At 46.8% G+C, this 24,383-nt stretch overlaps 1 protein-coding gene across 1 annotated transcript in view; it reads left to right on the top strand.

Moving 5' to 3' along the window:
* USH2A (usherin) overlaps window positions 1–24,383 on the top strand; it is an 811,661-nt gene that overhangs the window by 768,539 nt on the left and 18,739 nt on the right. The window contains exons 65-69 of the mRNA XM_047754984.1: window positions 230–468; window positions 2,131–2,339; window positions 5,673–5,849; window positions 7,670–7,753; window positions 11,891–12,135. Of these exons, the coding sequence (XP_047610940.1) occupies window positions 230–468; window positions 2,131–2,339; window positions 5,673–5,849; window positions 7,670–7,753; window positions 11,891–12,135 (954 nt within the window). The remainder of the gene's footprint in view (window positions 1–229; window positions 469–2,130; window positions 2,340–5,672; window positions 5,850–7,669; window positions 7,754–11,890; window positions 12,136–24,383) is intronic.

Here is a 24,383-nt window from a genome sequence, read left to right as displayed (position 1 = left end):
TGATTTCTATCCTGCTGCCTCAAACTTCTGTTATCTGGTTGCATTTTTTCGGCATGTTTAAGCCACACCTCTCCAGCTGGGTTGGCTCTACCTGAAGGCGAATACCATGCCGGACACCATGGTGCATCTCCCAGAGGAACCAGCGCGGCCCCCTCTTCATAGAAGGTGTGGTCCCATCTGTCCGTGACGTGTGACCTGGCCCCATCTAATCGTCTCTCTCCTCCGACAGCTGTCCGAAGGCCTGGCCACCCAGCAGACGCTTCACGGCCTGCAGCCGTTCACCACCTACTCCATCGGGCTGGAGGCCTGCACCTGCTTCAACTGTTGCAGCAAAGGGCCGACAGCAGAGCTGAGAACTCCTCCCGCTCCACCTTCGGGACTGTCCCCTCCCCAAATCCAGACGCTGGCCTCCAGGACAGCCTCCTTCCAGTGGAATGCCCCGCTGTTCCCCAACGGTGTCATTCTAAGGTACTGTGGACCACAAAACGCAAATAAGACATGCACGCAGACTTGCAGCTGCCTGGCCCTCCCCAAGGAGGCCTCGCTGCTTGTTCTGTAGCAAAAGAGACAAATAAATTATCTGAGTGGTAGCATTGCAAAGTGTGTCCATCCCAAAATCAACAAAGCGTAGGAAGTTGAACAGCACAATTGTCTTCGTTTGTTTATTTATTTTTGGCTATGCACAGGGCATGCAGACGTTCCCAGGCCAGGAATCACACCTGCACCACAGCAGTGACCCAAGCCACAGCGGTGACAATGCAGGTCCTTAACCACTAGGCCATCGGGGAACTCCCCAAATTATCTTTAAATAAGAAACAGGAGGCACTGTGTTTCCACTCATTGCAAGAACGTGCGCCCCCTCGTGGTTCACTGGAATTTCTCCTTCTACAGGGCTAGGCTGGAAGGTACTGAAACTTCTTGGCGCTAAATCACAATTTCTTTGATCTAATTTAAAATGTCGTAAGGAACCACTGTTTGAAAGGACAAAGAAGTTATTTCACTCAAAATAATCTGGAGGGGAAAAAATATTCTTTATTTTCAGCAGAGAACAATTTTATCAAGTCCCCTCTAAAAAGAGAGAAATATTTCGGAGTTCCCGTCGTGGCGCAGTGGTTAACGAATCCGACTAGGAACCATGAGGCTGCGGGTTCGGTCCCTGCCCTTGCTCAGTGGGTTAACGATCCGGCGTTGTCCTGAGCTGTGGTGTAGGTTGCAGATGCGGCTCGGATCCCGTGTTGCTGTGGCTCTGGTGTAGGCTGGTGGCTACAGCTCCGATTAGACCCCCAGCCTGGGAATCTCCATATGCCGCGAGAGCGGCCAAAGAAATAGCAAAAAGGCAAAAAAAAAAAAAAAAGGTAGAAAGGAATTTAAATAAATAAATAAATAAAAATAAAAAGAGAGAAATATTTCTACCAACAAGGGTTCCTGGCTGCTGGGTGGCATATGCCTTCTGTGTATACATGTGACTTCTCTCAGCATTTCTCTGGTTACATCTGTTGCCCATTTTCAACAACATTAAATAAAGTGTTTCTGAGAGCAGTTGCCCACAAATGAGAATTTTAAAGAGCTGGTAGTTCAGTGAAATCAAAATGTCTTCTCTCAAGATATCTCCAAGTTTAAAAGTGTTCAACTAATTCCCTTGCCTGTTTTCTCTCTTTTTAAATTTATTTTTACTGTACTTTTTTTTTTTTTTTTTTTGCTTTTTAGGGCCACTCCCATGGCATGTGGAGGCTCCCAGGCTAGGGGTCTAATCGGAGCTGCAGCCACCAGCCGACACCACAACCACAGCCACACCACATCCGAGCTACATCTGCGACCTACACCACAGCTCATGGACGGATCCTTAACCCACTGAGCGAGGCCAAGGATTGAACCTGCAACCTTATGGTTCCTAGTTGGATTCGTTTCCACCATGCCAAGATGGAAACTCCTTACTGTACTTATTTTTTTATTTTGTTGGAGGATTGTTGCTTTATCATGTTGTATTCATTTCAGGTGTACAGCAAAGTGACCGAGTTGTACAAATAGACACATTCATTTTTTCTCGGATTCTTTTTCCAGATAGGTTATTGCCGAATACCGGGTGGAGCGCCTGTGCTCTATGTCCTCATGTGCCCATTCTCATTCCAGCTATGAGCTCCAGCTCGACGTGGCTTGCCCTCCAGATTCAGCCACCCGCTGTACCCCCAGCCAGCCAGAGACAAAGTACACCGGGCCAGCACGGAGAGCCAGCCTCGGGGGTCTCCAGCCCTACACCAGCTACGAGCTGAGGGTGCTGGCCCACAACGAGGTGGGGAGCACGGCCTCCGAGTGGGTCAGCTTCACCACCCAAAGAGAATGTGAGTAGACGTGGTTGTCCCCATTAGGGGAAGGGATGGAGGGCAGACGGGGAGGTGCCTGTCCCGAGAGGCAGGGGGGAAGGAGTCTGCTGAGAGGATTAGGTGTTCAATTCCAGCGAAGCCATGGAGGCATCAGTGAAGATGACTATTGCGGAAAAAAATGCCCATGGGATTTAATAACATGGATATCAAGAGTGAATTTAGGGGGCGCTCCAGTTGTGGGGCAGCCCAAACAAATCCAACTAGGAACCATGAGGTTTCGGGTTTGATCCCTGGCCTTGCTCAGCAGGTTAAGGGTCTGGCATTGCCTTGAGCTGTGGTGTAGGTCAGAGGTGCGGCTTGGATCCTGCGTTGCTGTGGCTGTGGTGTAGACCAGTCGCTGTCACTCCGATTCGACCCCTAGCCTGGGACCCTCCATGTGCTGGAAAAGAAAGAAAATAGTGTCAGCAATTTTCGATAAATGGGATCACATATACACTCAGAAAAGGGGCTGGAGAAGCATTCGTAGCATTTTCTCCCTCCTCTGCCTGCATTCCACCTTCAGTGGAAAAGCAGAGGTGAGGTGTAAATGTTTAACAACAGGCCTCCTTGAGAGAAAAATGTGCTGATCTGAAGGGCTTGCCGATTTCCAGATGGAAATACTCCCACTTGGCTGATTTCAAGCTGCCAGCGTGAGAACACTGAATGCAGAGCTGGGAAGAGGTGGTCCTGCATCGTGTAATATTTCCACCATCCAGACAGAGTAGATGCTAACAGCCTGAAGAGCATAGATGTGAAAACGCAGTGAAATCATTAAGTGACAAAGTTTTCATATTTATTACCTTTGTTTTAATATAATTTATTTGGGTGTGTATCATTTTTTAATAGTGGCTGCTTTTAATTACCAAGTCACCAAATTTCTGAGAGCCAGCTCCCTCCTGGGGCACACCCATAAAGGGAATTAGCCTGGAGTTCCCTGGTGGCTCCGTAGGTTAAGGACGCAGCGCCATCACTCGGGTTCCTGCTGTGGCGCAGGTTCGATCCCTGGCCTGGGAGCTTCCACATGCCATGGGTACAGCCAAAAAATAAAATAAAGTGGATGAGGAAATTGTGCTTCCTTTAAATAAATGGGTACGGTTTATAACCAAACAACATGGGCTTGGAGTTAAGCAGGTCTGAGTTCACACCCTTGGTTTCTGACCAGCTGGGAACATTAAGCAAGTTATTTCATCTCTCTAAACCTTAGTCCCTCACCTGAAAAATAGGAGTGACTTCTTCCAAGATTGTTTTGAGGATTAAATGAAAGTCCATCAAGTATTATACCCGCCTGCTATTACTTTATTGTCATAGTAGCTGTTAATATTTTTCTGTCTCCAAATTCATTATTCCTGACTATTTTGATTGTTTGATCACCTTTTTTCCTCATAAAAATCTCCAAATCCTACAAGGTGGATAAAGCCCCTGTCTTTCTATTTCCCTGATATTTACAAGCTTCCTCTTTATTGGTGGCACTACGCTGGGGGGGGGGGATCTACTGAAATAAGTGCAGAGCGAAGCCACAGACACAGTGTTATGATCCACGGTGATACCAGGCACAATTTGCTGTAGAAAAACAGTCTTTATTTATTTATTTATTTTTGCTTTTTAGGGCCACACCCGAGGCATATGGAGGTTCCCAGGCTAGGGGTCTAATCGGAGCTACAGCTGCCAGCCTACACCACAGCTGCAGCCATGGCAGATCCTTAACCCACTGAGCGAGGCCAGGGATCGAACCCCCAACCTCGTGGTTCCTAGTGGGACTTATTTCCGCTGCTCTATGACAGGAACTCCATAGAAAAACAGTCTTTAAAGAGGGTTTGTTAGCTCTTGTTTCAGTATCTGCAAAAAAATTTTCCTATGGCTTTATGAAAATATCTTAAAAGATGAGAATCAAATTTGTCTTCATGGTGGAATTTTAGGATAACAAAAGCATAATTATCCCTTATTTTGTTATATTTCCTCATATCAACAACAGATGGGTTTAATTTTTTTTTTTTTGGTCTGTCTTTTTAGGGCTGCATCTGCGGCATATGGAGGTTCTGAGGCTAGGGGTCCATTTGAAGCTGTAGGTAGCTGCCACCCTATGCCGCACCCACAGCAATGCCAGATATGAGCTGTATCTGCAAACTACACCAGGGCTCACAGCAACGCTGGATCCTTAACCCACTGATTGAGGCCAGGGATCGGGAACCTGCGTCCTCATGGATACCAGTTGGGTTCATTAACCACTGAGCCACGACGGGAACTCCGGATTTAATTCTTAAAGAAAAATGATACCCCATTAATTTCCACCACTCACTCTTTTCTTAAAAGCCAATTTCACGTGTAGAGATGGATCTTAATGCTGTGATAAATGTATTGATTATTTTGGAGAAAACAAGATCTCATGAAATAAATCTCTGCTGACTTGACGAGATGAGATGATCTCCCTTCATGTTGCTACAAAAATTATTCATTAAAAGATGAGCCTCAGCTAAAGATTGTTCTTTCTTTATTTTAGTAAGGAGCTGAAAAATGAAAAGGCAACATTCCTGTTAAATGCACACAAAGTCGCTTCTCTACCTGATATAAGACTTAGGAGACCTGAGCTTGATTATATACTAATGTACTATGCTATTGATTGATTAGTCAGGGCAATGAATTATGATACTCGGATTGCTATTTGCAAGGCTTTTTAACTATCTCAGAAAACAAACCAACAGCTCAAGAAAAAGCTTTAAAAATAAATGGGTGCCAAAAGAACATAATTCACCATCTAAGCAGTTTGGTTTGGAGAAAAAAAATATATTAACTTCATCTAGTCCTTGGGGCTTTGTAGCAATAAATATTGACTTGATATGAAAAATAGCTATGCACTGTAGTTAATAGTATTAAGGATACTTTACCTGTTAAAAGAAGGAAAATGCAACAGATATGAGCTCCGGGGTTATGCTGGTGAGCAGAACCATTGTATGTTAATAGTTTTATTTCATAAAACACTATTCTCCATTGATTTTTTTTTTTTTTAAGATAGTAGGTGCAACCTTGCTGAGAAAGCATTTCACACACGTTCCCACTGGTTTTCTTTTCATGCCCAGTGCCAGGTTTTTCTTTAAGCAGTAAAGGAAAGATGAAGGGTTCCAGCACGACCAAAAAAATACTTGCTCACATTTTGAAATAAAAAGCACCTCAGCGCGTGCCCGCATAGGCGCCCGAACCCCCACCCCTACCCCACACCCCACCAGTGCTTTTGGAACTTCCCCTTTCTCCCAGCTATTTGTAGAACTTCCAGCCTCCTTCCAGCTATTTTCAGAACATACATCCTTGCCCCCACAGTGCCCCAGTACCTCGCCCCGTTCTCCGTGGACAGCAATCTGTCGGTGGTGTGTGTGGACTGGAGCGGCTCCTTCCTGCTGAACGGGCGGCTGCAGGAGTTCGTCCTGACCGATGGGGGGCAGCGCGTGTACCGTGGATCGGACACCGCCCTCTGCATCCCCAGGACCGCGGACAAAAGTGAGTGTCCCGCCCCCGCTTCTCAGAGCCTACGGTGCTTTTCCAGAGGTCGGGCTGGAGGGGGACCCGCAGGGGTTCATCCGCAACACGTTCTGAGGTCGGCGGCCACGTCTCGCGGAAAAGCCACCGCTCCGCGTCCATCCGGACTCCCGCCTGCCCCTGATGTCCTGCGTTTAGCGTCGGTCTGGTTGCAGCACAGACGCCGCTGACCTGAGGGTCCCCAGGAAGGAACAAGACCGGAGCGCAGGCGGTGGTCCCTAGAGAGAGAGCGTTCACCCAAGAATCCACCTAAACGGAAATATACACACACATATATATACACATATATATAAATTTTGTCTTAGTCACACAAATTGGAGTTTAGTTACTTTGGGTACATGTAAAAAATATCTGTCAATTATTAGAGGGTAACGAAACAATGATTATTTCAGTTTGTTCAAATATTGAACTATTATGTTGTACAACTAAAACTAATATAATGCTATATGCGATTATACTTCAATTTTTTTGTTATCAATTCTAATAACTGCTGCTATTTTTTGGTACATACAGTAGTGTGGTCTTGTTTTTTTGTTTGTTTTTTGTCCTTTTAGAGCTGCACCCCCGACATACAGAGGTTCCCAGGCTAGGGGTCCAGTCGGAGTTGCCGCTGCCAGCCGACCCCACAGCCACAGCAACGCAGGATCTGAGCCACGTCTGCAACCGACCTACAGCACAGCTCATGGCAACGCTGGATCCTTAACCTACTGAGCGAGGCCAGGAATTGAACCCGAGTCGTCATGGATACTGGTCTGGTTCGCTAACCACTGAGCCACGACGGGAACTCCCTACAGTAGTGTATTTTGATGAATTATGAACTATGTATGTAACACAACCAATTTGATAAAAATATTTCTGCCCCATAGATTTATTATTTCCTTGAAAATAGCCGCTGTTTATTTTGGCTGAAAGGTGCAGGTAAAAGTGAGCTCCAGCTTTGCGTTTATAGTCTTTGAAACTTACCAATTACATTTTTACAACCATTCAGCCACACATTTTCGTGGTCACAGTTCTTGGTCGCCTGGACAGCTTGTGAGGGGAGATGGCCTGACAGCTGGGAGAGCTGGGTTGTGCTCCTGGCCAGACCTCTAGCCATCTGTGTGACCTTACAGGACTCACTTCCCTCAGAGTCCTGGCTCCTGGAAGAGATATTTAGACCATTTGATTTCCAAGATCCTTTTTTTTTTTTTTTTTTGCAGAGGGTTGCTTTTTTTTTTTTTTTTTTTTAGGGGCCACACCCATGGCCTATGGAAGTTCCCAGGCTAGGGGTGAATCAGAGCTGCAGCTGCCCGACTACCCCACAGCCACAGCAGTGCAGGGTCATTTAACCCACTGAGTGAGGCCGCATCCTCGTGGGTCCTAGTTGGGTTCGTTACTGCTGTGCCACGACAGGAGCTCCCCCAAGATCCCTTTTGAACACTCCTCCTCAGTAAGAAACTCTGGGTCACCCAGTGAAAGGAACTTATGTTTTGAAAAAACGTGATCAGATTGTATGCAGAACAAGATACACTGTCTGTATTATCTCATAATTCCTTTCCTTGGCTATATAATCTCGAAACGTCTTTAGTTCTGTTACTTACTTAAGTGCTATGATCACACGAATGATCACTGCTGTTTTTTCTAGTTTTTTAAGTTAGAAATAAGTTTGCATAGTAGGTAAAACCTCACAACTTGCTGTGAAATCCTATTTTCAGACTTTCTCATGCTGTAGTACACTGCTTTTCTGAAACTGTGCCCACTATTTGTAGATGTTGAATAACAGTCATTTATCTTTTGTCCAGCTTTCTTTTTCCAGGTCACCTGCATTACAGATGAAGGAAGTGTAAAGACACCTTTGATCCAATATGCTACCTCTACTGGATCTGGTAAATACGTAAATTATTATCAAATTATAGTAAATGTAGAATCTACTCATCTTCCTAAGGAAACACACACTTGTTTGTGTATGTTTGTGTTTGTCTGTACACACTCATGCTTGTTCATACATGAGTGTTTGTTTACCCAAACCTTTCTTATACGTGTATAACTCACATGCATCTTGGCCTAGACTCTGTGGAAGAAATTGTGTTAGGTTCATATCATCACAATCACGAAAGTTCCTCATGAACCTTATATGAGCCAAGGAGTTAGGGTATACCCGTAAAAAGCAAAATCATTAAATTGTTGATGGAGCGATATGACTCAATTTCTCTCCTAACCACAAACTCCCTCAACAAAGAGCTCTAGGAATATGTTTGCCAAAAAAAAAAAAAAAAAGTGAGTTTATGGAGGAAGTCAGAGGAAGGAGATGAGAAGAAAAAAGAAAATATTCCAATGCTCCTAATGATAATATTCCAGATTCAGAGCCTAAAATGGTGAATTTGGGAAATTTCTGTGTGTAAAAGATTATGGATTGACTGCTCAGACCAAGCAATGTAGGCGACATGATGAAATTGCAATTTTTAACGGAGCATCTTTTAAATTGAGCTCCACCCATAATCTTTGAATCTAATCGAGAGAATACTTTACAACGTCAAAGGGTGAGTTAGAGAAATGCCAGACCTTTTCCATTAAAGCAGAAGAGGAGCAGATACCCTAGTTTAAAGTCTAGTTACATAATGTTGTATCAAGTGTGTGGCTTATTTTTTAAAAAAAACAGATCTAAAAATTTGGAAACACAAGTGTGTGTGTGTGTGTGTGTGTACCTGTATATGTTGTGTGTGTATATATATATATATATGTGTGTGTGTGTGTGTGTAAATATATGTTGTCACCGAAGTCACCCTCAATCTGTAAAAATAAGAAAATATTATTCTGTGTTTCCAGGCTTCACGTGTCTGGATGCCATGTAAAATTTCTGACAACACCTAACACATAGTCTATCTCACTGACTAGCAGCTGTGGGATAGAGCAGACCTTATCTGGCCTTCTTTTAGGAACCCAGTGTTTTCACAATCGGACAGATGGAGACCTGAGCAAAATCAGACCTTGCCCAAGAATCCCCCACCCCCCACCAAGCTCATTGCTAAGATGAGAACTTGAAGGTGGGTTTTGTTGTTGCTGTTGACTCCAGACCCGTGATTTTTCTTTACCAGTGGTTCCCAAATGTAAGTGGAGATGGACTTAGCCCAGTGTTCTCATTTATTATATAGTTTCTGGGCCCCTGGAAGAGACTCAGAAGGGCCCAGGAATTTACTCTTTAAACCAGTTCTGCCCAGTGATTTTTGGAAGTTCCCAGACTAGGGGTCGAATTGGAGCTGTAGCTGCCAGCCTACACCACAGCCACAGCAACATGGGATCCGAGGCAAGTCTGCGACCTACACCATAGCTCACGGCAATGCCGGATTTTTTTTTTTTCTAGGGCCATGCCCATGGCACATGGAGGTTCCCTGGCTAGGGTTCTAATCGGAGTTGTAGCCACCAGCCTATACCAGAGCCATAGCAATGCCAGATCCAAGCCGCATCTGTGACCTACATCAGAGCTCATGGCAACACCGGATCCTTAACCCACTGAGCAAGGCCAGGGATCCAACCCGCAACCTCATGGTTCCTAGTTGGGTTCGTTAACCACTGAGCCACGACAGGAGCCCAGTGATTCTGATGCCGGGAGCAGGACCACACTTTGAGTCAAACCACATAACCTAGATGGATCCACCTTCTAAATCTCCCAGTCCCATCCCCTGGGTCAACGGGAGGTAAGCCTTCCCTGGAGACAGGCCATTAACAGGGAGAGACTTGCTCCGACTCCAGCTCTGCAGTGGGTTTTTCTTTGGAGTCAAGGTCCCACCATGGGGATTCCCCGCCCTGACCATGAACCTCCTGCTTGATGAGCGGAGTCCCTTCAAACGAAAGGGCACAGAGCAGAGAAAAGAGACGCCATCCTGTCTTAATTTCAAGCTCTTCGTAACAGAGCTGAAATCTCCTGTTGGTTCATGAATACAAACTGAAGATTCACTGATGAGAGAAGGAAGACCGAGGACCATGTCAAGTTGGGGAAAATTCCAAGGCCTGTTGTCCAACTAATCCCTGTCGTCACCTTTAATTTTTAGGACAGATTTTTAAAAATGTTTCTGTTCCCTCTCCTTGAAGTCAGCCTTCAAGCAGGAAAGTCGCACAGACCTCATCTCCCTCCATCCTGTTCAGAGGGCCCTCTCCCGGTTGAGGCTTCCCCTGGCCCAGGGGCCCTTACATTCCCCTGTGTCCTCCGGAGCAAGGGGTCCACTGGGCCCGTCAGATCCGTTTCTGCAGTTACAGCCCCAGGTCCCACACAGAGGAAACTCGACACTTCTAGCACGTAACCAACCACAGTGTTTCTTTCTTTCAATCAAACAACACGCACTGGTTGCTAATTAGAATTCCCACCTGCTGGAGGGTGATCAGAGCCTGGATGCCAACTCTTCATTTCAGAGATGAGGCAGCAGAGGTCCAGAGAGGCAGAGGGACTTTTTGAAGGACAGAGCCATCAGGAGTGGAGGTAGGGTTGGCACAACAGTGTCCCTCGGCTCGGGGAGTTCAAATGTGCACTGTGGTCATCTTTCCTCCCTCCCTTAAATGTCCTCAGCCCAGGGCAAACCACTTCCTCTCGCCGTCATCACCTGCTCCCGGGAGTGCAGGTGTGAGGGTCAGGCAGGCCCATTGGGTCCTTGAGGTGCTGAAAAGGGGCAGGCTGTCTGCGGAGCCTGTGGGCATGTGCAGCTGTGTCTGTCCGTCCTTCTCCCTCCTGGCCGTGAACAGGCTCTCTGGCTCTCTGGCATGTGCCAGCCTGCAGGTGGATCCAGAGGCTTCTGAGCTGGCCCCAGCAAGGGGCTGGGCTGGAGACGGTCTCCGAGCCCCTCCCCAGCTCAGATTGCCAGGCTGACCCCTGATTCCTGCAGCGGTCCCGTAAGCCTTTCCATGTCTGTCTGGCTCATTCCACTGTCCCTCCATCCATGGGCTTGGCAGTCCTGCTGCTCCCCGTCACCCAGTCCTTCATCCCAGAAAAGCCCTTACTTGGTACAGGGAGTGGCGCAGGGGACACGCTCATTAAACGTGAGTTAATTCTATCAGCCTCGCATGCAGAAAATCACATTGGGAGTTCCTGTTGTGGCTCAGTGGTTCATGAACCTGGCTAGTATCCAGGAGGACTCAGGGTTGATCCCTGACCCTGCTCAGTGGGTTAAGGATCCAGAGTTGCCGTGAGCTGTGGTGTAGGTTGCAGATGCCGCTTGGATCCCGTGTTGCTGTGACTGTCACGTAGGCTGGCAGTTACAGCTCCAATTCAAACCCTAGCCTGGGAACTTCCATATGCCATGGGGTGCGGCCCTAAAAAGACAAAAAAAAAAAAAATCACCTCGACTGAACCCCCAACACCTGAATGAAATCCAAAGGCAGGGGTCCTGTTGCTAAAGGATTTCTATCGCTAGGAAGGTGAGTGATTTCCCGCAGAGATTTCGCCACTTAACAGAGAGGCCGGGGCACAAGTGTAAAGACCACGCGGGAGCAAGCGCAGGCCGTTGATATCTCCGTGGAACATGGGACCCGATGTCTAAAAACCCAGCTTGCACAGAACCTCGCAGGAACAGGGCTGTTGTATGAAGCGGGGGGGCCCTGGGCCCACACCCCATTGACTGTGTACGTGATGGGGTCTCCATGGCGATATTAGCAGGGGCTCCAGCCCCTCCTGGGAGCCTGGAAAGGACTGTGTGCCCAGGGCCCACGGCTGTGAAGCAGGCCTTCCTCAGGGCTCCTTTGGGAACTCTCTTAAAATCCCCTCAATGCCCCTCCACCTGTCTTGCCCAGGAAGCCAAGGCAGCTGCAGAATCCAGCCTGAGGGGTGTCCGAAGGTCCCCTGAGGGCTGTCGGCTTCTCCTTACAAGCCACCCGTCCACGGTACCACGGCCCCAGCCGGAACACAAGGGCCACCGCCTACTGGGAGACAACCTGCTCTAAATGTCTTTCCCACGGACTGCCGAACGACAGGGCAAGACATTGCCCAACTGCCTTCTGACCGAGCGTTTCCCTGTGCTGTCCCCGGGTTTGCGCAGGCCTGGTGCTGACCACTCCTGGAGGAAAGAAGGGACCCGGGAGCAGAGGCACGGACCTGTGCAGCCAGCTGTGGTTCATCGTGTTGATGGCGGTGCTGGGCCTGGTCTTGCTGGCCGTCTTCCTGTCCCTGATACTGCAGAGGAAACTCCGCAGGGAACCGTATATCCGAGAGAGGCCTCCCTTGGTGCCTCTTGCGAAGCGGATGTCCCCGCTGAATGCCTGCCCGCCGGGGGACACCCACATGGTATGTCTCTAAAGGGGCCCCTTTCCCTAGCCCTGCACTGGAACTGTGTTACTGTTTAGAGGGAAACATTTTCAGAGCCACAGTAACAAGGGGCGGGATGATGGGGTTACGTCTGGATAAAGGTGGGGACCAAGGGGGGCCGACCCTAGAACCGCATTCCCAGCGCTGGCTGCCTCTTAGAATCACCTGGTGCCGTAGAAGGAAGGTTTGTGTCTCCCCGAAATTCAGGGGTTGAGCAGTTCCGTCGTGGCACAGAGGAATCGGATCTGACTAGTATCCCTGAGGATGCTGGTTCAATCCCTGGCCTCGCTCAGGGGTCGAGGATCCGGTGTTGCCGTGAACTGTGGTGCAGTTGGAAGACAAGCCTCGGATCCCACGCTGTTGTGAGCTGTGATGCAGGCTGGCCGCTATAGTTCCGATTTGACCCCTCTACCTGGGACCGTCCATATGCCGCGATTGAGGCCCTAAAAGGCAAAAAATAATAGTGAAAATTCAGATGTTGAAACTCGATCCCACGTGTGATGGTGTCTGGCAGTAGGGCCTTTGGGAAGCCATCAGGTCATGAGGATGGAGCCCTTAGGAGGGGATTAGTGCCTTCACAAAAGGGACCCCCAGAGAGCTGCCTCGTCCCTTCCACCACGTGGGGACCAGGAAGCAGACCCCTTCCGGATGCCCAATCTGCCAGCACCTTGCTTTTGGACTTCCCAACCTCTGAACTGGAGAAATAAGTTTCTGCTGTTTCTAGGCGCCCCCAGTCCATGGGATTCTGTTCCAGCAGCCCTAAAGGGCTAAGGCACCTGAGAAACCGAAAAATACCCATGCCGACGCCTTATCCTTGAAGTTCTGGTTTCACTGGCTTTGGGCAGGGCTTGGGGATTGACCATCTTTTTTTTTTAATTCCAAAAGTGATTCTATTGAGCACCAAGGGTGAGCATTTCTGCTACGTCGTCATTGTCGGGGTGGAGGAGGAGAGCTGTGTGCCGAAATCTCCTGGAGAACTTACAGGCTCTGTTGCTGTGGGACTTGGTGAACTAGAACTAAAAGAGGGAGGGTCTAGAAGCCAGTGCTCCGTCCTTGGCCCCGACGCCCTGCGCCACTGACTCCTCATAGCCCAGGACCACCACCCACTCTGGTGTGGGGCCCTGTCTCCCTGGACAAGCTACAATTTCGAAGTCCCGCAGGCGCGAGTCTGCTCCCCCTATTCTGTGTCAAAAAAAGCTGCACCTGCCTGGGGGGACTCCTTTTCCCAGTTTGCACAAAGGTTCTTTGTAAGCTGGCGGTCACCCCGGACAGCTCAAATTCTGATTGCCCATGCCAAGGTGGTAGGGGGGGTTGCCACACAACAAGCAGTTCTCTGACACCCGCTGGGTGGGCTGCAGTTCAGCTCTGTTCTGACGCTGCCTACCCAGAGACAGCCTCAGGTGCCATGGGGTAAGGGCCCCGGAGTGAAAGACTCCTGCCCTCTCTGGGTTCCTCCCTCTCCAGCCTCGAGGCCAAGCCCGAGTGCAGGGTATCACCTGTGCTTCCGACCTACCAGCTACAGAGTGGAGGTTCCTCGGACCCACTCCTTGGATTCAGTTAAATGGCCAGAACCACTCGCAGAACCCAGGGAAACATTTTACCAACTGGAGCACCAGTTTCTTATAAAAGGATACAGATCGGAAAGCGCTGATGAAAGTGATGCGTGGGGCCAGCTGTGGGGAAAGGACTCGCGCTTCCATGCCCTCCCTGAGCGCCCCCCTCTCCCCAGATTTCCATGTGCTCACCCACCTGGAAGCTCTCCAAACCCCACTGGGGGTTTTTTATGGCGGCTTCCTTACACAGGCGTGACTGATTCAGTTCTTGGCCATTGATGACGAATCTCCTTCCCTCCCCAGAGGTCAGCGGGCAGGACTGTAAGCGCCAAGCCTCTCCTCCCTGGTTGGTTTCCCTGGCAACCAGCCCTCAACCTAAGGTGCAATCAGAAGTTGGCTCATTAACACTCTGATGGAGGAGATGCTAACGATTCTGGGTCGGAATCAGGACAAAGATCAAATGTATATTTCTCATTATAAATAGTTATCACCGCAGTGCCAACACGGAGCCCAGAAGCCTGGTCGAACTGCCTGGGCTTCCACGCTTCACACAATAGAGATGAGTGAACGGTAGCACTGTCTATCTTCCAGGTCTCTTCGCTTTTCCAGGACACAGCAACGAGCAGCGGTCAAGGCCCTGACCCAGCTGTATCTCAGCCACGTAGCAGAAGCGTTGGGGCACGAGAAGGCAGCAGTTGCTCTGAGGCCGGTGCATTGTGGTTGGGGCGGGAGTTGGCTCTGGCACAGGGACATGGTGGCAGAGAAGCCAGGGAGAAGCTGCCCTTCCTCTGTGGCCTGGCCCTTGGCTCCCTGGCCAACCACATTTCATACACTCTCCTTTTTATTATTTTTTAAAAAAATATTGTTGGCTGTACCCACGGCCAATGGAAGTTCCCCAGCCAGGGATGGAACCCGTGCCACAGCAGTGATCTGAACCGCTGCAGTGACAATGCCGGATCCTTAGCCCGGTGAGCCACCAGGGAACCCCCTCATCTGCTCTCCTGGGTCTGACCTCCAGCCTCCCTCCTCTCCGAGCAGGTCAAGCTCCTCTTCCAGGGCAGCGGCTGAGTGAGAGACTGTTGACATCCAGCCACAGGGCCACCTGCTCCCGCTCAGTGTAGAGTCACCGGGAGACCCACTGAGCTGATCCCACAGTATCTGCTCTCGTTGAATCTCAACGTGCTCTCTCGGAGGAGGCCGCGCCCTGGGACACAGGATGTACCACTTCTGGCGGGAAGCCCATGGCAGGGCCAGGAAGGCTGCGAGGGTCTGTTTGGCTGGTAGTTAGATCAGCCTTGGGGCCCATTGAGGGCGGGGAGAGGGTGGATGAGATCCCTCGGGTCCCCTATACGGCTGTGCAGCGTGCAGCTGCAGGAAAGGGGCCCACAGACCGGGAGCATCCAGAGCTTGGGTCTGGGGTCAGTTCCGTCCCTCCACCCCTCAGTCTAGGCAGCACCTCTGCCTCCTGGGAGAATCAGATCTGCCCACTTAGTGACATTAAGGGTCAGGAGTAGGCAGGGCCTTGCTGCACGGAAGTGACTCTAGGCTGTTCCTTTGCTTGGCGTTTCCTGAGTCTCGTGAAGCTTCGTCTTATCAAAGTGAGGCCCCAAGCGATCAGTCAGCATCACACAGGAGACCTGGTCTCTGAGGGAGGAAGCCGAGAATCTGCCATTTCTACCGGCCTGGGCAAGTCTGAGAACAGCCCTGCAGCAAGGACAAGAGCATTCGGGTCCCAGGAGCCGTGTGTGCCCTCCAACAACCAGCGAAGCCAGGGTGGGGGCAGTGACTGCGTGATTCCACTCATTGGAGCTGTTGAAAGCAGTCAAGCTCGGAGTTCCCGTCGTGGCTCAGTGGTTAATGAATCCGACTAGGAACCATGAGGTTGCGGAGTCTATCCCTGGCCTCGCTCAGTGGGTTAAGGATCCGGCGTTGCTGTGAGCTGTGGTGTAGGTCACAGAGGCAGCTCGGATAGGATCTAGTGTTGCTGTGTCTGTGGCGTAGACCAACAGCTGTAGCTCCAATTTGACCCCTAGCCTGGGAACCTCCATATGCTGCAGGTGTGGCCCTAAAAAGCAAAAAAAGAAGAAAGAAAGAAAGAAAGAAACGAAATTCCCGTTGTGGTTCAACTCAGTGGGTTGGGGATCCAGTGTTGCTGTGAGCTGTGGTATAGGTCGCAGATGCGGCTCAGATCTGGTGTTGCTTGTTGCTGTGGTGTAGGCCGGCAGCTGCAGCTCTGATTCTCTGCAGCCTGGGAACCTCCATATGCTGCAGGTGTGGCCCTAAAAAGACAAAAATACGTACATACGTAAATAAGGAAGCAGAGACCAGAAAGGCGGCTGCCAGGGTGGGGGGTGGAGGCTGGGGCGTTGCTATAACTAACAGGTGGAAGGTTTCCCATCTGCAAGATGAAGACGCTCAGAGCGCTGCTGGCTGCATGTGCTCAGAGAGCAGAGGGCTGCGTTGTTGAGAGGGGGGATCTCTTACCACAGTAAAATGAAATTTTAAAAAAACGAGCTGGGGAATGCGGACGCGTCCTTGCAGCCCTGACAAGCCCCAGGCCAAGCTGCGCGGGGGCGGACATAGGCTTCAGCTGGGATGCAGTCAAAGGCATTAAAACCCTCCCCCTCCGCTCCGCTGCCCATCCCAGTGCCCGCCTGCCTGACATCTGCCCGGTGGCCAGCTCTCTGAGGAGGGAGGTGGGGTGCGGGCCTGGCTGCTGGGGGGCTCTGAGCCCAGAGAAGGGGTCCCTCGTCAGCCGCGAGGGTGCAGGCCCGGGAGGGCTCGCGGGAGTGACAATGGGGGTGTTTCCCCCGCCCCCGAATCACGGTTGAATTCTCCCCGGTGGACTGGGCACACTCGCCGGCCTGCTTTGATAAACTGATCCCACAAAGTTGGGCACAGGGATGAAAAGTAGCAACGGTGAGTCAGACTAAAGGGAAGACGGTTAATTAGCAGCAAAACGAAGAGCTGACCCGGTGTCCCTGGACGCTGGCACCAGCAGGTAAGAATCGGAACAGGAGCAGCCGCCCTCACCTGCTCCCTTTCCCAGGCTGGCTTGCTTTTTGCTCAAGTAGCTCGGTGCCCCCTAGTACTCCTGCCACAGCCCCAGCCTCAGGCCCCCCTACATACCCACCTCCCTGAGCACCCCCCAACACACACCCAGCCCCCCAAGCCCGCCCCGACGCACACACTCATCTGACAGGCCCTGGTTTCAGTGCTCCTGTAACTCTGTCCTGGCTGCTCCTGTCCTCTGAACAGGTCAGGTACATGTTTTGTTTGTTTTATTTTTTTGTTTTTTTTTTTTTTTAGGGCCACACCAGGAGCATATGGAGGTTCCCAGGCTAGGGGTCAAATCAGAGCTGTAGCTGCCGGCCTACGCTACAGCCACAGCAACTCGGGATCCAAGCCTCACCTGCAACACAGCTCACGGCAACTCTGGATTCTTTTTTTTTTTTTTTTTAAGGGCCCTACCTGTGGCATGTGGAATTTCCTAGGCTAGGGGTTGAATCAAAGCCACAGCAACTCCCGGGATCTGAGCCACATCTGCAACCTACACCGCAGCTCACAGCAATGCTGGATCCTTAAGCTGCTGATCGAGGCCAGGGATTGAACCTGCATCCTCATGGGTACTAGTAGGGTTTGTTCCCGCTGAGCCACAGCGGGAACTCTGGTCAGATACTCTTCGACATCAAATGAACAAAAGGATTTTAAGCTCCATCCTGAACAGAGGAAAATGGGGCAGAGGTGCCAGAGAATGAGAGGGCCTGTGGTATTTTTCAATTTTAAATTCGTTACCATTTTCAATATCACACAGCATAGATTTCGGCAGCTAAGTTTAAGGGAATGTTCTCCTTGCACAGGCAGCCCTGCATGTCGACAGGTTCCACAGCCACAGAGGGCTGACTGTGGGAGCGGGGCATCCTCGGGTTTTGGTACCCTCGGCGGGGAGCATCCTGGAACCCATCCCCCTTGGATACCCAGGGACCGTTGTAACGTAATTACTGATCCTTTCCTACTCTGCAATATTAAATAACGCACTGTCACCTCGGCGCTAAGCAGTTCATTTCTACTTGCCGAGCAGTTTAAATTGCAGAACGCTTTATGTACAAAAACACATCTCCAGAGGGTTTAGCGTGTGGGTATGGTTATGCTGTCCTTGGAGAAACACAAAGTATTTGCTTTTTGGTGTTTTCTTAAAATACTTTTATTGAAGTATAGTTGATTTGCAATGTTGTGTTAATTTATGCTGAGGAGTGAAATGAGTCCATTATAAATGTATATAAATACATGTGTTCAAATTCTTTTCCATGTATCGGATATTAAATAGAGTTTCCGTTGCTATACAGTAGGACCTTGTTGTGTATTCATCTTATATATAGTAGTTTGCCTCTGCTAATCCCAAACTCCCAATCCTTCCTTCCCCAAACGCTTCCCCCTTTGCAACCACAAATCTGTTCTCTATGTCTGTAGGTCTGTTTTTGTTTCATAGACATGTTCATTTTTGTCGTATTTTAGATTCCGCACATAAGTGATATCATGCCGTGTCTTTCTCTGATTTATTTTGCTTTTTGCTATAATGATCTCGAAGTGGATCCATGTTGCTGCAAATGGCATTATTTCATTTTTCATGGCTGAATAATATTTTTGTTTGTATATACCACTTCTTCTTTATCCATCCGTCTGTAGATGGATATTTAGGTTGCTTCCATGTCTTGGCTCTTGTGAATAGTGCTCATATGAACGTTGGGGTGCATGGATCTTTTCAAATGATAGTTTTGTCTGGATGTATGCCCAGAAGTAGAATTGCAGGATCATATGGTGGTTCTCTTTTTAGTCTTTGAGGAACCCCTCTATTGTTTTGCGTAGTGGTTTCACCCATTTGCATTCCCACCAAGAGTGGAGAATTCCCTTTGCTCCACACCCTCTCTGCCATTTGTTGTTTTTAGACTTTTCAATGATGGCCATTTTGATTGGTGTGAAGTAATACCTCACTGTAGTTTTTGTTTGTTTTTGGGTTGTTTGTTTTGCCTTTTTTTTTTTTTTTTTTTTTTTTTGCTTTTTAGGGTCGAACCCACAGTTTATGGAGGTTCCCAGGCTATGGGTCAAATCGGAGCTACAACTGCCGGCCTGCAACGCAGCATCCAAGCTGCATCTGTGACCTACACCACAGCTCACAGCAATGCCGGATCCTTAACCCACTAAGCAAGGCCAGGGATCAAACCTGCAACCTCATGGTTCCTCGTCAGATTCATTTCCACTGCACAATGACAAGAACTCCTCCTTGTAGTTTTGATGTGCATTTCTCTAATAATGAGTGATACTGAGCTTCTTTTCATGTGCTTTTTGCCCAGCTGTCTGTCTTCTTTGGGGAAATGTCTATTTAGATCTTCTGGCCATTTATTAATTGGGTTGTTTGGGGTTTTTTTTGCTATAGAGCTGTGTGAGATGTTTGTATATTTTTTGCTATAGAGCTGTGTGAGATGTTTGTATATTACGGAGATTAATCCCTTTGTGTTGTTTCATTTGCCCAGGTTTTTTTTTCCCCCCCATTCTGTGGGTTGTCTTTTCAGTTTTTTTTTTTTTAATGGTTTCCTTTGCAATGCAGAAGCTTTGAAGTTTAATTAGGTCCCATTTTTGTTATTATTTTCATTACTCTAGGAGGTGGATCTGAAAAGATATTGCTGAGATTTATGTCAGAGAGTGTTTTGCCAATGTTTTCCTTTAGTAGCTGAACTTAGATTTAGGTCTTTAATCCATTTTGAATTTATTTTTGCATATGGTGTTAGCGAATATTCTAATTTCATTATTTTACATGTAGCTGTCCAGTTTTCCCAGCACCACTTGGTGAAGCGATTGTCTTGTTCACATTGTATATTCTTGCCTTCCCTGTCATAGATAAGTGACCATAGATTTAGGGATTTATTTCTGGGGTATCTATCCTGTTCCATTGATCTATATTTCTGTTTTTCTACCAGTACCATACTGTTTTGATGACTGTTGCTTTGTGGTAGTCTGAAGTCAGGGAATCTGATTCCTCTAGCTCTGTTTTTCTTTCTCAAGATTGCTTTGGCTTTTCAGGGTCTTTTGTGATTCCATACAAATTAAAAAAATTTTTTTGGCTGTGAGCTGTGGTGTAGGTCACAGATGCAGCTGGGACCCCGTGTTGCTGTAGCTGTAATATAGGCTGGCAGCTGTAGCTCCCATTGGACCTGTAGCCTGGGAACTTCCAAATGCCACGAATGCAGCCCTGAAAAGCAAAAAAAAAAAAAAATTGTTCCAGTTCTGTGAAAAATACCATTGTAATTTGATGGAGATTAGCTTGAATCTGTAGATCACCTTGGGTAGTGTAATCACTTCGACAACACTGATCCTTCCAATCCAAGAACATAGTACATTTTTCCGTCTGTTCGTGTCATCTTTGATTTCTTTCATCCAGGTCTTGCAGTTTTCAGAGTACAGGTCTTTTGCCTCTTTAGGTATTTTATTCTATTTGATGTAATTGTAAATGGGATAGTTTTCTTCATTCTCTCTCTGATCTTGTTAGTGTACAGGAATGCAGGAGATTTCTGGATATTAATTTTGCATCCTTCAGCTTTACCAAATTGATTGATGAGCTCTAACAGTTTTCTGGGAGTGTTTTTAGGATTTTCTAGGCATATTATCATGTCATCTGCAAACAATGAGTGTTTTACTTCTTTTCCAGCTTGGATTCTTTTTATTTCCTTTTCTTCTCTGCTCGCCATGGCTAGGACTTCCAGATCTATGTGAATAACAGTGTTGAAAGTAGGCATCCTTTTCTTGTTGCTGATCTTAGCAGAAATACTTCCAGCTTGTCACCATTGAGAATGATGTTGTGTGTGCCTGACATATATGGCCTTTATCATATTGAGGTAGGGTCCCTCTATGCCCACTTTCTAGAGAGTGCTTATCAAAAGATGGGTGTTGAATTAGGTCACAAGCTTTTCCTGCATCTATTGAGATGATCATATGGTTTGTATTCTCCACTTTGTTAATATTGTGTATCATGCTGATTGATTTGTGGATGTTGAAAAATCCTTGCATCCCTGGGGTAAATCCCACTTGATCATGGTGTATGGTCCTTTTTATGTATTGTTAGCACCACGCTCTAAACAACTGAGCTAACCAGCCGCCATACTTTTAATGTGGTGTTGAATTGAGTTTGCTGGGTTTTTTTTTTTTTTTTTGGTCTTTTTGCTATTTCTTTGGGCCGCTCTCGCGGCATATGGAGGTTCCCAGGCTAGGGGTTGAATCGGAGCTGTAGCTTCCAGCCTATGCCAGAGCCACAGCAACGCGGGATCCGAGCCGCATCTGCAACCTACACCACAGCTCATGGCAACGCCGGATCATTAACCCACTGAGCAAGGGCAGGGATCGAACCGGCAACCTCATGGTTCCTAGTCGGATTCGTCAACCACTGCGCCACGACGGGAACTCCATGCTGGGGTTTTTTGTTTGTTTGGTTTTTGGGTTTTGGTTTTGGGGTTTTTTTATGGCTGTACCTGCAGAATATGGAAGTTCCCAGGCTAGGGGGCAAATTGGAGCTATAGATGCCAGCCTACACCACAGCTATAGCAATGCCAGATCTGAGTCACATCTGCTACCTACACTGCAGCTCATGACAACACTGGATCCTTAACCCACTGAGTGAGGCCAGGTAATAAATTTGCATCCTCATGGACACGAGTTGGGTTCATTTCTGCCAAGCCAGTGTGTGTGTGTGTGTGTGTGTGTGTGTGTGTCTTTGTCTTTGTCTGGTTTTGATGTTATGATTGTGGTGACCTCAGTAAAGGAGTTTGGGATCGTTCCTCCTTTGCAATTTTTGGAAGCATTTCAGAAGAATAGGTGATACCTTTCCTCTAAATGTCTGATAGAATTCCCCTGTGAAGCCACCTGGTCCTGGACTTTGGGGTTTTCGGTTTTTGTTTGTTTTTTGGAAGTTTTTAAATCACAACTTCAATTTCAGTACTCTGTTCTATTCATATTTTCTATTTCTTCCTGGCTCAGTCTTGAAAGCTTGTACCTTTTGTAAGAATTTGTCCGTTTCTTCTAGTTTGTCCATTTTATTGGCATATGGTTGCTTGTAGTAGTCTCTTATGATCCTTTGTATTTATTCGGTGTCAATTGTAACTTCATTTTCATATTTAATTTTATTGATTTGTGCTCTCTCCCTTTTTTTTTCTTGATAAGTCTGGCAAATGGCTTATCAATTCTGTATATCTTTTCAACGAACCACTTTTGGGGAGTTCCCTTGTGACACAGCAGGTTGAGGATCCAGCATTGTCAGTGCAGCAGCCTAGGTCACTGCTGTGTGGTGGGTTCAATCCTTCTTCACCTGGGAAATTCCACATGCCGTGAATGTGGCCAAAAAAATACAAAGAACCACTTTTGGTTTCATTGATACTGGTTTTCTTCATCTCTATTTCATTTATTTCTGCTCTGATCTTTATGATCTCTTTCCTTCTACTAATTTTTGGTTTTGTTTGTTCTTCTTTCTCTAGTTGTTTTAGGTGGAAGTTTAGGTTGGTTATTTCAGATCTCTCTTGCTTCCTGGGGTAAGATTTCTTTGCTGTAAACTTCCCTCTTAGAACTGCTTTTGCTGCGTCCAGTAGGTTTTGGATCATTGTGTTTTCACTGTCATGTGTCTCTGGATATTCTTTGGTGTCCTCTTTAATTTCTTCAGTGCTCCATTGGATGTTTAGTAGCATAGTGTTTAGCCTCCCAGTGTTTGTGGTTTTTACTGTTTTTTCTTGTAGTTGAATTCTAGTGTCATAGTGTTCTGGTCAGAAAAGATGCTTGATACAATTTCAATTTTCTTTAATTTATGCTCAAGATATGATCTATTCTGGAGAATGTTCCTTGTGCACTTGAGAAGAACATGTATTCTGCTGCTTTCAGATGGAATGTTATATACATATCAACTAAGTTTGGCAGGTCTAGTGTGTCAATAAAGGTCTGTATTTCCTTATCGATTTTCTGTCTGGATAATCTGTCCATTGATGTAAATGGGGTGTTAAAGTCCCCACTATTATTGTGTTACTGTCAGTTTCTCCTTTTATGTCTGTTAATATTAGCCTTATGTATTAAGGTTCTTCTATGTCGGGTGCGTACGTATTTACAGTTGTTCTATGTTCTTCTTGGATTGATCCCTTGATCATTGTGTGGTGTCCTTCATTGTCCCTTCTAACAGTCTTTATTTTAAAATCTTTTTTGTCTCTTATGAGTGTTGCTACTCCAGCTTTCTTTCGATTTCCTTTTCCACCCCCTCAATTTCAGTCTGTGTGTGTCATTAGGTCTGAAGTGGGTCTCTTGTAAACAGCATATATATGGGTCTTGTTTTTGTATCCATTCAGCCAGTCTGTGTCTTTTGGTTGAAGCATTTAATCCATTTACATTCAATATAATTATTGATATGCATTACTTATTGGCATTTCTTTGTTTTGGACTTGTTATTTCAGGCCTTTTTTTTTCTTCCTTTCCTCTTTTGTTCTTTTATGTTGTAGTTTGATGACTATCTTTAGTGCTGTTTTGGTTTGCTTTTTCATTTTTATGAGTGCATCTATTGTAGTTTTCTGGTTTGTGATTCCCATAAGATTTTGATATAGCAGTCTGTATATGTTCAGAATTGTTTTAGGTTGCTGCTCTCTTAATTTCAAATGCATTTTAATATTCTGCATTTGTACTGTCCTCTTCTCACCGTTGCTAGTTTTCATGTCATATTTGTCGATGAGTGATTTCCTACTTTTATTTTATGCTTGCCTTTCCCAGTGAGCTTTCTCATTTGTACTTTTCTTCTTTCTAATTGTGTCTTTTTCTTTTTCACCTATAGAAGATCCTTTAGTAGTTGTTATAAAGCTGGTTTGGTGGTGCCAAATTCTTAGTTTTTGTTTTTCTGAAAAGGGTTTGATTTCCCTGTCAAATATGAATGAAAGCCTTGCTGAGTAGAGTATTCTTGGTTGTAGGTTTTTCCTGTTCATCACTTTAAATAGATCATGCCACTACTCCCTGGCCTGTGGAGTTCCCACTGAAAAAAATATGCTGGTAACTTTTTGGGGGTTCTCTTGTATGTTACTTGTTGCTTTTAATATTTTTTCTGCCTTTAATTTGTGTCACTTTGATTAATATGTGTCTCAGCATGTTCCTCTTTGAATTTGTTCTGTATGGCACTGTCTTTGCTTCCTAGACTTGAATGAGTGTTTCCTTTCCTATGTTAGGGAAGTTGTTGACTATAAGCTCTTCAAATATTTTCTCAGGCCCTTTCTCTAGTCTCCTTCTGGGACCCCTAGGTTGAAAATGTTGGTGTGTTCAGTGTGGTTCCAGGGGACTCTTCTACTGTCCATGTTTCTTTTCATTCCTTTTTTTGAGTTTTACATATTTATTATTTTTGCTTTAAGCATATATTTATGTAATTTAATTTTTAATAATGATTGTGTTTAATAACCAATTCAGGAAATTCTTAAATAGATTCTGTGAACCAAGGACACCCATGTATGTAAGGTTGATTTTACTACCCAGTATCATTGAGAATAGGGAACAGTAATATAAAAGGCTATCCACTAGTAAGTTCAAATCCCTATTTGCAACACTGTAAAACTTAATATCTTAATTTTGAGGAAGCTTATGCAATGGACTTTAAGACTATAGCTTTTATATAAT

The sequence above is a fragment of the Phacochoerus africanus genome, chromosome 12 (assembly GCF_016906955.1).
Source record: "Phacochoerus africanus isolate WHEZ1 chromosome 12, ROS_Pafr_v1, whole genome shotgun sequence".
Lineage (NCBI taxonomy): Eukaryota > Metazoa > Chordata > Mammalia > Artiodactyla > Suidae > Phacochoerus > Phacochoerus africanus.
Note: the sequence above shows the minus strand (reverse complement) of the source record. Positions and strands in the feature narration are given on the sequence as shown.